The following is a 16,307-nucleotide window of genomic DNA, read 5'->3' on the forward strand; positions in this document are numbered from 1 at the left end:
TGCTTTGAAATGGCCATACAGTATGTTGCATCCCATGATTGGTCAATGGCGACCTGACATGTCACATGATTAGTTGATACCTTAGTGACGTCATTTCATTAGCTATGGCATCATGGTGTGTCATGTTTGATAGACACCTTTAAACAAGATTACAGATTTAGTAAAATGTCCATAAGACATCCTGATGAACCATAAATTAATGCATACTCACAGTTATGGATTGGACCACAGACTGGCAGCTTTGCTGAAAAAAATTATTCAGGATGTAGGTTATATCCATTGGTTGGTGTCAGTTTATCTGCCACTTAAATGTAATTTTCTTAACCTACCCTGGTTTTCATTTTTATGAGGTTGGTATAAAAGAATTCACAGGGTGGGAAAACTCCTCAGTTTGTTGTGAACAGCTGGGTATCATTAAAGTTTAGTGGAACATCATGTCCTTCTGTGCTGTTTATAATATACAAGAGGCATGTTAAGATGGGGAACTCTTGAATATTACAGAAGCAAGGTTTTTATAGTGACTTCGTGAGACTGGGGAATTGCAGACTGTGTTAGTGTCAAGGTTTGGTCTGGCATTCTTTTGGGATCAAAGAACTGCTCAGTTACAGATATGGGGATAATTATGGTGTTACAGTAAGGTCAAAGAATACTACTTTGTCATGTTTTATACTACATTAATGCTAGGGAAGTTAAATTGTTACAGAACTAAGGGTTGTCGTAATACATCAAAATCAAAGAACTTTAAGGAATGTTTTAAAACTGGGAGTATTTTTGGTGTGTCAGAGGAAGGCAAGGGAACTCGAGAGATTGTGGTGATTCACAGGAAGTGTGTAGGTCTCCAAGTCATTATAAAACAAAATGTAATTGTCATGAAATCGCTGGAACCAGGAGTTTAGTGGATGCTATACCATAGACAAGTTCTGGACCTTTATTGAACTAAAATTCACTTCAAAAAGATTCATTCATATTAACTTGCCCCATTTGTGAACTTTTAATATTTTTTCCATGAGCTATTACATTATTTTTCTTAAACTACTCGGACCAGATTTCCATCTTATTTTTAATTTTTATTTTCTCTGAACATTATCCCGGAAAGCAAAAATGGGTATGTTTGAAGGAATAGTAGTTCCAACAATGTTGTATGGTTGCGAGGCGTGGGCTATGGATAGAGTTGTGCGCAGGAGGATGGATGTGCTGGAAATGAGATGTTTGAGGACAATGTGTGGTGTGAGGTGGTTTGATCGAGTAAGTAACGTAAGGGTAAGAGAGATGTGTGGAAATAAAAAGAGCGTGGTTGAGAGAGCAGAAGAGGGTGTTTTGAAATGGTTTGGGCACATGGAGAGAATGAGTGAGGAAAGATTGACCAAGAGGATATATGTGTCGGAGGTGGAGGGAACGAGGAGAAGAGGGAGACCAAATTGGAGGTGGAAAGATGGAGTGAAAAGGATTTTGTGTGATCGGGGCCTGAACATGCAGGAGGGTGAAAGGAGGGCAAGGAATAGAGTGAATTGGAGCGATGTGGTATACAGGGGTTGACGTGCTGTCGGTGGATTGAATCAAGGCATGTGAAGCGTCCGGGGTAAACCATGGAAAGCTGTGTAGGTATGTATATTTGCGTGTGTGGACGTGTGTATGTACATGTGTATGGGGGGGGTTGGGCCATTTCTTTCGTCTGTTTCCTTGCGCTACCTCGCAAACGCGGGAGACAGCGACAAAGTATAAAAAAAAAAAAAAAAAAAAAAATTTCTCTGTCATGTTATAAACTTACTTCATGCTTGTCTTGCAAGGAACATTCTAGATGCATAAATCATTAGGATATGCATAGTTCAAGTAAAATTTCTTGGAACAAATATCAAGCTGAATGATATATCTTTAATTGAAATTTTTGTGTGTCTTATGTTGTTAGTGACCAGGCTACCACTCATTTTACCAAAAGACTTACAGATGGGAATATAGGTCTAGCAAATAAGCCATCTGGGAATCAAACTGGTCCAGAAATGGAGCTTTTCCACTGCATCCAACCCCCAACACCCAGGATGTCCTCCCCACCCCATACTCCAAGCCTACCCTCCCAGCCCTCCTCCTGAACGTCAAAGCCCTTCAGCACGCTCACATGCTGACCTTGAGGGCCCAGGGTCCAATTTGTTGGTCCTCACTTTGACCCTCCAGCATTACAACCCTCCCCCATTGTCTTTGATTTCACAATTTATTTACTTCAGGTGTCTGGTATTGATGTTCTGCTGATGTATGGTAAGAACTCTGGTGAAGATTCCAAATTGAATTTTAAGTGTGTAATATGGTTATGTACATTCTTTTCTAAAAATATTGTATTATTAAACTTGGACAAATGAGGGTAAATTTCAATATTTTTATTCAAGAGCAGCACTAGCAAAAGATTATATAGGCCAAGTAGGCATCCTGTCATAATATTTTCTCAGAATAGAATGCTGGATAAATGTAGACAGTAATTCCTTTGCATATGTAAATCTTATTTCAGTTTTTCACTTTTCTTTCTTTCAAACTATTCGCCATTTCCCGCATTAGCGAGGTAGCGTTAAGAACAGAGGACTGGAAGTAAAAAAGAAATATGTTGAACATACTCTTTACCTTCTTTGCTAATTTTTTTTTAATGATTAATTATTTTGATAAGCATTTGGTTACAGAATATTTCAACTAATTCTTATGTTTCAGTGGTAAGAATATGTACCTTAAATGGATTCCTTTTTATTAGTTATCCAATCAGCTATTTATGTTTCAAGCATTTTATGTAGCTACCCTTATCATAGGCTCCTTGGTGAATGATCTGCTGTTGATTTCATTTGTTTTTAGTGCATAATTGTCATTTATTATGTGCAGCATATCATTTTTATGTTGCAGCGAGTGCCACAACTCTAGTGATAGGATCAAGGTTCGTGTGTGGGATGAGGACAATGACATCAAATCCAAACTAAGGCAGAAACTCACCAGAGAGAGTGATGACTTCCTTGGTCAGACCATCATTGAGGTAAGGAGACTCTTGGGATATATTTGGCAGACAGAATGGCTACAATGGAAGTAACTGAAATTCATTTTGTAACATGTTAAAATTGACATATTTTAGTTTATTGTTACAGTAGAAACTGGAATAGTGGTAGAATCTATGATTAACAAAGTATAGAGTGGTAGAATAGCGATAAGATTTGAGCAAGGAAGAAAGTAGTTAAGAGTGGCAGAATCTATGTTTAACTTGGTGGAGGGTGGTGGATGTGTTGATATTGTGCACAATGAGGTGGAAAGTGGTGAATTGGTGGTAAAATCCACTTTTATTGGATAGAGTGATGAAGTATTGGTAGAATATCTATCACATAAAGAATGATGGAATGTTTTTTTAAGACATTTCATAAACATTTTTTTGAATGTCATTAAAAACATTAATTATTTCAATTTTTCATGTACTGCAGAATTTTATACCTTACTTTTCTGCCCTGAAGTCCCTTCTATCATCTGTGAGGCTCCCACAGGAAAGCCAGCCTCATCCACTGAGCAGGAACACAGCTTGTAAAGTGTAATAATTACCTATTTGTACTATATGAGGATGGAGTTTTACTCTGGTGGAGACCCATGTTGAACATCTACCATACAGATTCTTAAATTCATGTATTTGCTATGCGTTAATCATGTCCTCAGTCATCGTATTCCATTCATCCACCACTCTTGTGCTGCTGAAGTACTTCTTTACATAGTTTTTAACAAGTTTCTAGCTAAATTTTATGTCATGTCGTCTGGTTGCCTTGTCCCTACATTTGCTGGAGAACTGTTCACTGCCTACATTATCAGTCTCTTTCAAAACCTTTGTCACCCCTCACTCTTTTCTATTCTAATTTGGGAGGGCAAACTCAAAGCCCCTAGCCTCTCCCTGTAATTCGTATCTCTTGATTCTGGTAACATATATGATGCCTTCATCCGGACCTTTTCTGTTTCTCTGTGCTCCTTTAGGTACAGTTAACAGTCTTATGTAGGATAGGAACAGCTTGCTAAACATTCCCTTACCTATGTATTTGAAATCTACTGGATTGAACCAGGGCATGTGAAGCGTCTGGAGTAAACCATGGAAAGTTTTGTGGGGCCTGGATGTGGAAAAGGAGCTGTGGTTTTGGTGCATTATACATGACAGCTAGAGACTCAGTGTGAACGAATGTGGCCTTTGTTGTCTTTTCCGAGCACTACCTTGGACATATGCGGTGGAGGGGGTTGTCATTTCGTGTGTGGCGGGGTGGTGACGGGAATGAGTAAGGGCAGACAGTATGAATTATGTACATGTGTATATATGTATATCTGTGTGTGTCTATATATGTATACATTGAGATGTATAGGTATGTATAGGTGCGTGTGTGGGCATTTATGTATATACATGAGTATGTGGGTGGGTTGGGCCATTCTTTCGTCAGTTTCCTTGCGCTACCTCGCTAACGCAGGAGACGGCGACAAAGTATAATATATATAAATAAATGTGTGTGGTGTGAGGTGGTTTGATCGAGTAAGTAACGTAAGGGTAAGAGAGATGTGTGGAAATAAAAAGAGCGTGGTTGAGAGAGCAGAAGAGGGTGTTTTGAAATGGTTTGGGCATATGGAGAGAATGAGTGAGGAAAGATTGACCAAGAGGATATATGTGTCGGAGGTGGAGGGAACAAGGAGAAGAGGGAAACCAAATTGGAGGTGGAAAGATGGAGTGAAAAAGATTTTGTGTGATCGGGGCCTGAACATGCAGGAGGGTGAAAGGAGGGCAAGGAATAGAGTGAATTGGAGCGATGTGGTATACCGGGGTTGACATGATGTCAGTGGATTGAATCGGGGCATGTGAAGCGTTCTGGGGTAAACCATGGAAAGCTGTGTAGGTATGTATATTTTGCATGTGTGGACGTATGTATATACATGTGTACAGGGGTGGGTTGGGCCATTTCTTTCGTCTGTTTCCTTGCGCTACCTCGCAAACGCGGGAGACAGCGACAAAGCAAAAAAAAAAAAAAATATATATATTTTTCTTTCATACTGTTCGCCATTTCCTGCGTTAGCGAGATAGCGTTAAGAACAGAGGACTGGGCGTTTGAGGGAATATCCCTGCCTGGCCCCCTTCTCTGTTCCTTCTTTTGGAAAATTAAAAAAAAAACGAGAGGGGAGGATTTCCAGCCACCCGCTCCCTCCCCTTTTAGCCGCCTTCTATGACACGCAGGGAATACATGGGAAGTATTCTTTCTCCCTTATCCCCAGGGATAGAGAGGTGAGGTAGAAAGACAAAAAGTCAAAATTAAAACCTTTGAGACAGATGTTAGCCATCTGGCTTATGTACAATGTGGATCATGTTGGTGTTGAAGATTTGATAAATGAAAATGGAAAAAAATGGGTGAAATGCATGAAGGGGAAGGTCTCAATTTTGAGGTAAAAAGAAAATGTATTAGCAGTTCGTACAGAAAGGAAAGAAACTGGTAATGAAGGAAAGCATAAAAGCATAAAGCAAGCATTATCTTTGCACTTTCTCTTCCTGTCTCATTGACACTTCCACCAACAGGTGAAGAGAGGATGACAAAATCTAATTATAGCTAGATGAATACAAGAGACCATTAAAGTCAAAGAAGTGCTAAGAAGTTTATTCTGAGGAAGACGCAGCAAGTTGATTGTAACGGTTAACATGAAATGTGGTTGATATGCTAATAAGGAGGAGGTGGTTTGTCTAGACATAATTAGATGATGATTAACTAGTTGACAGTCAGGAATGTCAAGAATAATCGAGTTGATTACTGATGAAAGGCTTCGTAATATGGTAATAAGGAGGGGTGGCGATTAGTTTCTGTCTAAGGAGGTGATAAGATGGTGAGCCATGTACACCACTGTTAACTGGTAGGTGGCTTAATGACTGTGGCTGATAGCTTAGCTACCAACGATTGGTGGCTTATTCACTTGTGGTTGATGTCTTTACCAATGATTGGTGGCATGGATGTGGGTAAAATGAAATTATGAAGCACTTTTGTAAGTATGGGAGTTCATGATTTGCTTTGATCCAGTAGACAAGGGATGATACGAGGAAATAAGGGAATGATTATGATAGATTTAAGAACCCCACTTTTCTTTTGATTTATTTTTTTTTTTTTTTTTTTTTGCTTTGTCGCTGTCTCCCGCGTTTGCGAGGTAGCGCAAGGATTTTGATTTATTTGATAGATATATTATTCAGGAAATCCTTATTCAACTTTTGAATAGTGGGTAGAAATCCTGCCTCATGAAATTGGTTATTCCTACCCTTTGCCAGCCTGCAGGATTGAGTTTAGCAATCTCATTTCTACAGAATCATTTCTTAAAGAAAAGGTACATTCACACAGGTACTTGATTCAACACATGGAAATGGAATTATTTGTATTAGATAATATTTTCACTTAGCTAACTCTTATTTCCCATTACTTTGTGGTAAATACAGATTTTGGACATGACAGTGTGGCCACCCCAGATTACCATAATGCATAATACTTCCCATATTTGAGTATTCTTAGTAATATCTTTGAGCTAAAGGAAACAGAAAGAAGAGGCTAAAGAATTTATATCGGCTTAAAGTAATGGCACTCCATAATGTTCCCTGTTTTGATGTGATAAGGTCATCCTTATCAGTTGCTGGAAATTTTTAAACCATTATCCTTTGACTACTGATTAATGTGTAATTAATAGACACAAAGAACTAGCTAAGATGTTATTGATGGAAGCCAGTATATGCTTCATCTTACCAATAATATGTTTCTTAGAATATTAATATTGATATGTTTGTAGTTTATATACTTTGATACAATCTTATAGAAAATATTACTCTTTGCAGACAGTATATTATGATATAATTAGTAACTTTTGTCCATCTTCCTCAGGTGCGAACTCTTTCTGGTGAAATGGATGTGTGGTACAACCTTGAAAAGCGCACAGACAAGTCAGCAGTATCAGGTGCCATTAGACTACACATTTCTGTTGAAATCAAGGGGGAGGAGAAGGTGGCACCATACCATGTGCAGTATACCTGCCTGCATGAAAACCTCTTCCACTATCTTTGCGAGATGGAGGGTGGTGCAGTCAAGCTTCCCCAGGCCAAGGGTGATGATGCATGGAAAGTCTACTTTGATGATCATGCACAGGATATTGTAGATGAGTTTGCCATGAGATACGGCATTGAAAGCATATACCAAGCAATGACGTGAGTTCCCATGAGTTGAATTGCAGGCTAAGGTAGAGGTATAGGAATTACTATTTCTTGTTAGATATTATATTCTGAAACAGCATCTTCAATGGTACATTTTTATCACTATAGAATTAAGTTACTGAAGGCATGATCACACAAGAACTTTCACTTGATAAAAATCATTTAAACTGTTTTGCCATCAGAAATAAATTTTGCCTTCTCTTGACATGCTGGTCACATACACTCTCCTTTCAGGTAGCCATCTACTAACTAGTAAATGTGTCTCTTGGTTTTTCTAATGTAACAGACATTTTCATAGTCTCACATAGTGGTATAGCCCCTCATGATTCAGTAAGCAATTTGGGACTTCTGTTCTCCATGGAATCTTGATCCATCCTTATTATTTGAAAAGGGGCTGTTATCTAGCAGACTAATGCATTCTTGATTGCTTACCGTTATGTCATAGTAAAATGAGATTGCATTTTGATTTGTTTTAAGACTGCTTTGTTTAACTTGCATTTCAAACATTTAATATGTTAGTTTTGTCTCATATATTTCAGGCATAGATAACAAAAATCCCCCCCTCTAATTTTTTTTTATTTTCCAAAAGAAGGAACAGAGAAGGGGGCCTAGGGAGGATATTCCCCAAAGGCTCAGTCCTTTGTTCTTAACGCTACCTCGTAAACACGGGAAATTGCGAATGGTATGGTGATGATATTGTAAGTTATATATTTCATATATTGTAAAGTTAAGTATCACTTAACCTCTGCTGAAGACATGTGCCCAGTGCACTGCTAAATGTGCTTTATTCATTTATGAAAAATTATGAATTTCTTTGCACAAAATTAGTTATCCTCTTTCATTAACAACCATTGTTAGGAACACTTCCTTACGTTTAGCTTCAAAGCTTTATTTTCTTATCAAAGTTCAGTTATAATCTATAAGTGGTGATTGCATTTGTAGGTTTACACAGACAAACATACCTTCTAGCAAGATCCACTTTTGTTTTCTTTAAATCTTACTTGGCACAAAAATATACCATGGTTAAAGACAGGTTAATTGAAAATATACAAGAATTGGTGTACTAAAAAGAAATACAAGGGATATTAATTTGAGGTCCTCGGGTGTTTGTAAACCTGACTCTTTTAAACCAGAAAGGTTATAGGTAAAGAGTTAAAAAAAAGTAAAACTACACAGACTTATTATGCAAGGAAAAATGGCATCATAATAAATGGTCCTCATTTGGCTGGTCAGTATAAAAATCTGTCAGTTGGCAGCCAGTGGTGTTGTGGATCTAGGTCATAGGGACTCGGACACACATGTACAGTTTACAGTACCATCACTGCAGACAGAAAGGGATGGGTGCCTGCACCATGTTGGTTACTATAAAAAGATGAACTAGATCATATGAAAGGTGTACTAGATTATATAAAAAGTGTACTAAGAGACTACATGAGAAAGAGGACTTTTTCTTTGACTCTAGGTGAAAACAAGGTGGAAATAAAGACATCTGAGATATGCATGCAGTACTTTAACCTGTAGATAAGGGAGATAAGGGACTTCCTAGAAAAAAAAAAAGCAGCACCTACACAAAGCATTTGGGTTTTCGGAGGCAGATATTTTACTATTCATTTTGTAGGGTTTCTAGGAAAGACTAGAGGATATAGTTATGCCTAAAATGATTTTGCTGTAGCCAGGTTGAATTGCAAAGTTTGAAACTTGATAGCTGAAATTGTTTAATTGTAGGGATATGGGTAGAAATTGTTTTTGAACAGTTGAATTTAACCAAGTTCCTGATTACCCATTTGGGGAACTGACACACATAGTATTGGACATAATATAGTGATTACATCGAGTCTTTTTTTGGCTTTTCAACTTTGTCATTCCCCCAGTATATTCTTGAGCTTTTCCCTACCTTGTCCTTACGGAGTTTCTTGCTTTCTCATCCACCTGTAATGGCTAGCTTTTTGATCATCATTACCAATAACTTTCTTTTCTGTTCATTAATAATAGTCTCATTCCTTGTTTGCACACTCACTATCGCTGTCCTCTTCTCTTATCTGTTAATGGTCACCCCATCTTTGACACTTTTGCCATTTTCCTCTCTATCTTTCATATAATTTCTACCACTTAAACTATTGTTTTCATTATTCACTTCTCTGGTTTCCACTCCTATGATTCCTGCCTCCTCTCAAACTATCTCTCTTCTTGCCACCTAAGGTCATCCCTTCTTTATCTTTCAGAGGTACCATTCCAGTCCCACCCACTCAAAATGATGATTTTTCTCCTGACAGTCATTTCCACTGTTTGTCAACCAAGTACCTGTGTCCGGGTGTGCCAGCAGTGATGTCCACGCTGCTGGCTAACATTAACGCTTTTTATGCCCACACCACCGCCTCTTCTGCTGTTTCTGCTTCAGATAGATTTGCTGCTTCCAACTTTGGTGTGAGTATAAACTTTCATTAACAACAAATCCACTGTCAGGCACTGTATCCTATTCAGTCAAAAACATATCCATATATGTAAAGTCATTTACAAATTTGTATGAATTCATCCATGTATTGGCATCACCACTGTTTTTTAGAGTCTTGGTAGTGTGGTATTAAAGCAAATGTCAGGTACCTTTGACTTAAAGTTTTTTCATTCTTGTGATAAGAGTATTATAACCTTATAATTTCTTTCATTTTCATGATATGTCTGACAATATTTATATTAACTTGTAATCAGTTTATAAGACAAAACTGCTTACTTCAAGGAGATTGAGAATACCTATTGCCCTAGAGCACACTGAATGATGGATACTACTTAAGGTAGGGTATGAATGGCAGTGTTTAACGAAATGAAATTTTATAAACCTCTTTTTGTACCACAGAAAGAGAAATTCGTGAAGCTGTTGGATCAGTTGCACAACTCACTGCGGATTGACCTGTCCATGTACCGCAACAATTTCCCTGCCAGCTCCAATGAGAAACTTCAGGACCTAAAGTCCACTGTCGACCTCCTCACATCCATAACCTTCTTCAGGATGAAAGTAAATATTAACACCCTAATCCTGTCCATTAGTCATTTTTATTCCATTATATTTTCCTATCTTTCAGCTTATCTATTGATTCATCTGTCTGTCGATAATTTCTTGATTTTTTTTGAGTAGTTGGGCTATATTGCTCTCTTTCCATTTAACCACTTTTCTGTGCTCCTATTCTCTGTTAGTTTCTGCATGTTATATTTGTCTGTTTATCTTTTTATTTATGTCTTATTTATGTGATGTTTTATTGCAGAGAGCAAGTAGAATTTAGTAAGAGCAGGTTCATGACAGAAATAGGTAGTAGCTGGTAGGCAGCCACTGACTAGGAAGGTATATTAACAATACTAATCACCTGGGTATTGGGAGGGTTAGTTACGATTGCATAGTGATCCAGCACTTCAATGTTGTCAAGGTATATTCTTCTAGCCCAGGTAGCTGTCTTTTCTTTCTGCCTCACCCACACCTGAAGCACTGGCATTCTGTCCACAATCATACAATCTCTCATTGTCATACATAACATTTGACAACACTTGCACAGCTCATTCTTTGGTACTCTAGAGTTTCCTGCATTGAGCACTTTGTGCTAGCCCTACCTTTTGGCATACTGGTTGGAGCAGTAGATAGAAGTAGTAGGTAAGAACATCTGAGTGAGAACAATAGGTGGAAACACTAGGTAGAAGTAGTAGGAAAGAGTATTAGGTAGCAGTCAGTAGGAACATTAGATAGTAGCCTCAGCAAACAGTGCTGGAGTTACCCTCTGCCAGTGGCCTGTTAAGGGTGAGGAACTAAAGGTTAAGAAGCAGCACTATAGTTCAATAGATATGGAGAGACTATTGCTGTGGTCACCCCCTTGAGAGACTTCCAGTTGGAACAGGCATTGGAGATATTTAGATAAAACAGATAGACATAAAAGAACAAAATTGTTTTTCTGACAACTTCCATCCAGGGGACCTCCCTAAATGTTCGAGGCTTGTTCCTTTAAGGGTTTAAAGATTAACTGTCATTTTGAAATCTTAAAATGTCATTACATTATAACAGATGGGTAGTATTTCATGTACTACATATGCTAGAATTACTAGTACTTTGTAACCTTTCCTGACCCTAGCCATTCTTAAGGGTTCTAGGTGCTGGTATTGTCCTTTTGACATTGTCTGAACATGTGTTGCTCTCCCTAGATATAGGAATTATGTTCTTTGACCTCCATAGATTCTGGAATTTCATTACCTTGAAACTTTTTCTTGTCAGAACATGTGTTGCCCTCCCTAGACATAGGAAGTATGTTCTTTGACCTCCATAGAGTCTGGAATTTCATTACCATGAAACTTTTTCAACTGTTCTTTGAACTCCTCTGATTTTTTACTTTATAATGTAGTAGTATAGACCTAGCCCATTTTATCCTTTCTAGCTACTGGAGTTATAACTGCATTTTGAGTTTCATATTTCCTCGTATGGTTTAACCTCAGTAGATGCAGAATTTATTTGCTCCATGACAATGTCTAACTCAAGCCTACTTTGACATCACTAGGTGCAGGAATTATCGTCGCCACCACGAGCCAGCGTGGTCGTGAAGGATTGTGCCATAGCCTGCCTCAGATCTACTTATCAGTTTCTCTTTGAGAACTGTTATGAGCTCTACAATAGAGAGTTCCAGGTAGGATCATCTCTAGCTTTCGAGAAAGTAGTCACCAATGGGAGTCTTTTAAATAATATTCGTTTAAAATTCTATACACCTGGGGATAAGAGGAGAAAGAATACCTTCCCTTATTTCTTTTGTATTGTAGAAGGCTACTTAAAAGGGCACAAATGGGATGGTGTAAATGCTCCCCTCCTTGGCTTTGAGAGAAACTAAGCTCAAGAGGAAGAGGTAAGAGTGATAAGGAAGTGTCTGATGGGTAAAGTCTAGCTTAGTGCATGAGCAAGATCAGAGGAGGGATGATGGTACTTCTGATGCATGAGGATTGTGGGAATGTCTTAAAAAGTGTAAGAAATGAGTTCCATACTGTTGTGGGTAAAAATGAAAGTAGATTACAAGAGCTAGGTGACCGTTGATGCTTATACACCTGGTGGCAAGGAGACTGAGGAAGAGAGGAAAGTCTTTTTAAGGAGCTTAGTAACTGCTTCAGCAACTTTGATGCAAGAGATTTAATTTTAGTGGTGGGAAATATGAATGCAAGAGAGGGTGGTGTGGCAGGTGAAGATATATTTGGGAGGCATGGAATACCTAGTGTAAATGAAAATGGTTGTTTGCTGAAAAAGGATTAGCATTTGGGAATAATTGGTTTAAAAATTGGTGCATATTCTAGAATGCTAGATGAGTGTGGCTGAGGGTCACAGACATTTAGATTACATGCAAATTGACAAGCATACAAGGATAGACTGTTGGATAAGTATGTGCTGAGAGGTGCAGGTGGCAGGTTGTTTGATCATTTCCTAATGGAGGTGAGTGTGAAAGTTCTTAGTGGCTCTAGAAAAATAGGAAATGACATGAGTGAAAAGATGATGAAAGTGAGTGAACTTGCCGAGAGGCTTGTGTGTGGAGATTGGTGAATCCAAGAGAGATTGATTGAAGAATGGCACAAGATTAGATTGAATGAAATTTGAGGAGTAGGTAAGAAGTGGATGACAGTATGGAGGTATTACATACATTTTGTGGGTGAATTGTTTTATAAGTAGAAGGTAGGATATGGAAGCTTGAAAAAGGATAGAGTGGTGAGGTGAGGAAGTAGAGTTTCTGTTGAAGGATAAGAGAGGTGTATGGGCAGTCCCTGCAGGGAAGGAAGCAGGGAAAAGCTCGAGAAAACTGCAGGATGCCAGGAGGAGCATGAAGGAGCTGAAAAAGTGGCAAAAGAAGAAGTAGAATGAGGGAACCAAAGCTGTATAACTTTTGTATTTCATTTACAAATCAATATAATATGTGCACTGCCCATAAAGGTCCAGTGAGACTAATACCACTGTCGACCTTACCCATCTGACTATGGTCAGCTGCACCAGCCAGTGGGAACTGAATGTGTATTTATACTTCTGTGGGACCCCTTACTTCAGCACGGAAAGTTATAGAAATGTTGTGTGGCTACTGTGACTTTGATACACTGATTTGGCAGTTAAGCATAACATGAATAATTACATACAAATTTAGATAGCTGCTAACAGGGCTTTGTCATGTTGCATTGTATGTCCTCACTCTCTGAATCCACAATAAAAAAAATTACCTGCAAAGTGTAACTTGACACATTGAGGAATATTTCTAGGCTGATTTCTAAGCTGCAGCCAAAAACAGTCTGCTGTAAGTAAAGGATTGAGGGAAGAGTGTTTGTAAAGTTAACCACATGACAAATTGGATAATTACTTAAAAGGATACATTATGATTGAATAAAGTGGCAAACAGTGCATGGAATAAGAGTATACAGTGGAATTTTCATAAAAGTAATAAGAAGGCATACACCAGACAAATAAGTCAAGGAATACATAGTATTATGACAAAATTGTCAAAAGTTAGAGTAATGTTCAGAGAAATAATCTTAGAAAGAAATAGACATGACCAATAATGTATGACTGAATACAAATACTCCTTTTCTTTCATACTATTTGCCATTTCCCGCGTTAGCAAGGTAGCGTTAAGAACAGAGGACTGGGCCTTTGAGGGAATATCCTCACCTGGCCCCCTTCTCTGTTCCTCTTGGAAAATTAAAAAAAAAAAATGAGAGGGGAGGATTTCCAGCCCCCCCACTCCCCTTTTAGTCGCCTTCTACGACACGCAGGGAATACGTAGGAAGTATTCTTTCTCCCCTATCCCCAGGGATAACAAATATTCCTATAAGCTAATATATCTAAAACTTGTATATTTAGTTTGCTAGCTTCATAGCCGGTCATCAAGTCATTCAGAGAAACTTCATCTCCATAATCCTCAAGCTCTGCAACATAGTTCCCCAAGGAATAATTTTTTCTCTAACCTTCAATTTCTTTCATCATGATCTCCCATCACTTCTTACAGACCACACTGTAGAAGTCATTTCACGTGAATATCACCTCTCAGTCATTTTACAGTACCCTGACACTACCCAAGCAACAAGAAACAAGCAACACTACATCACACAGTTGGAACACTGGCTCAACCAGTGTCTGTACCACCACAAAAATTTGCTATTGCCTCAACTCAAACATGAATTCAGTCTGCACCCTCTCATCATCCTGGATGGTCAACAATTCACACTCGACAAATTTCCAACCAGACTGGATATCGCATATGAAACAAATTACATTCAATATAAAAAAGGACATAACCAGCTGCTTGGTCATACACCTTTTTGAAAAGCAAACATAAGTTACAAACCAAAAAAACAGTTTTTCAACACCTACACAGCAAAACAGAAATGTTTCCAAGAGGCTTGTTTAGATTTCCTCAACAGTTGGTTTATTGCAACTGCACTGGACCTTTCACATCCAGACCTATCATAAACAAACACTAACTACTAAGTGGAAATAAAAAGCTTACTCCTGCTTCACACTTGTGCTACCTATATTTATAGCTCCCCTTCCCTCAACAGTCATATGTTGAAAAAATGCTTACACACCACAATAAACTGACAAGCATTAAACAAATACCTCCCAAACCTGTTTCCCATCCATCAAAATATATACTTATTTGAAACAGCATTCCCAGGCATAATTAAGTTATTCTTCTTTGCATTCTAGACACTATCCATCACTTAAGCACTATAGGTATTGATTCAACAAACAAGATGACCCCACTCATGCCCAAGATGTAATATCAACCTTGAACAGTTCAATCCACTTTTTCTGTGCTTGTCTCACAAAGACATGCATCAGCACACGTCTTGTCCTGTGGTTCTGCCAAAGGTTGTGTCCAGCTTCCTGAGCACTTTGAGCCCTGTAGAAGGGGATCCTGGGGTAGTAAAGGGCACTAAGGTAAGGTTTGTATTATAATGTACAGTTTTGCCATATAGACTTTCATCTTTTTGGTTTGTTGATGCTTTTGGTAACACGTATTTCCAAAATGCTACCTGATGCTTCGCATCGATGTGGTTTGTTGATGCTTTTGGTAACACTTTTCCAAGATGATACCTGATGTCTCGTTGTTCTCACAGGTGGATCCGTCAGAGAAGAAGGAGGGTGCAGAGCAGGGCCCTCGGCTAGAAAGCGTTGACTTCTGGCACAAGCTGATCGCCCTCATCGTCTCCGTCATCGAGGAGGACAAGAACAGCTATGCCCCCGTCCTCAACCAGTTTCCCCAGGAGTTCAACATTGGACAGGTGGGTAAAAAGTGACAAGTTAGTGCGCCTGGTGAGTGTTTTGTTTATCTTGAGGGTTTAGTCTGAAATAGGTATTCTGTAAGTCCACAAAACAAAAGTGATCAGTCCCTGGTAATTATTAGTGCCTTAATATTGAAAGACCAGTTCCTGAAAATGTATAGTGCTTGACTAGCGAAAGTCAGTTCCCTTATTGGTGAGGAATGTTACTTTGATATTGGATGATGAAATCCCAAGGTGTTAGGGATCTGTATTATGGGTGATTTCCTAATTACTATAGTAAGTGATTAGTGTCAAAGATTAAGCAGAGATTGCCCTAACGAGTGAGTAAAACAATGCTACCAAATGGCATGTGATTGTCCAAGAAAAGGACAATGTATACCAGATTATCCACAAAAAAGTAGGAACAGATGAGCATTAAGTTCATAGGATACTGAAAAGCTTCTCTGGAAGGTGGATAGTAATTGCCAGGTATGTAATTATTATTTGATATCCAATAACTGATCTGGAAGATTATTAACCTTTGAAAGGAGAAAGGACATTCATGAGTCCCCCAAAGAAGAAAGGACATTCATGATTCCCCCAAAGAAACAGACGAAAAGAGAATGTTTTGATCATAACCCTCATATGTATAATTTTAGGCTACATTGATTATTTTTTGCACTACAGCTATCTGCATCGACGATGTGGAGCATGTTTGCAGTGGACATCAAGTATGCCCTTGAGGAGCATGAGCAGCATCGCCTGTGTAAGAGCAGCGAGTACATGAACCTCCACTTCAAGGTGAGTACTTGTCTGCTTGTCAGAAGTCCTTTGGGAGAAAAATCTA

At 38.6% G+C, this 16,307-nt stretch overlaps 1 protein-coding gene across 12 annotated transcripts in view; it reads left to right on the top strand.

Annotated features, from left to right (window-relative positions):
* unc-13 overlaps positions 1 to 16,307 on the top strand; it is an 820,923-nt gene that overhangs the window by 761,642 nt on the left and 42,974 nt on the right. For all 12 annotated transcript variants that reach the window (XM_071690929.1, XM_071690930.1, XM_071690920.1 and 9 more), the window contains 7 exons: positions 2,878 to 3,004; positions 6,882 to 7,201; positions 9,481 to 9,631; positions 10,059 to 10,217; positions 11,737 to 11,862; positions 15,317 to 15,481; positions 16,148 to 16,261. In XM_071690929.1, coding sequence (XP_071547030.1) covers positions 2,878 to 3,004; positions 6,882 to 7,201; positions 9,481 to 9,631; positions 10,059 to 10,217; positions 11,737 to 11,862; positions 15,317 to 15,481; positions 16,148 to 16,261 — 1,162 coding nt within the window. The remainder of the gene's footprint in view (positions 1 to 2,877; positions 3,005 to 6,881; positions 7,202 to 9,480; positions 9,632 to 10,058; positions 10,218 to 11,736; positions 11,863 to 15,316; positions 15,482 to 16,147; positions 16,262 to 16,307) is intronic.

Source organism: Panulirus ornatus, chromosome 49 (genome assembly GCF_036320965.1).
Source record: "Panulirus ornatus isolate Po-2019 chromosome 49, ASM3632096v1, whole genome shotgun sequence".
NCBI classification, from domain to species: Eukaryota; Metazoa; Arthropoda; class Malacostraca; order Decapoda; family Palinuridae; genus Panulirus; species Panulirus ornatus.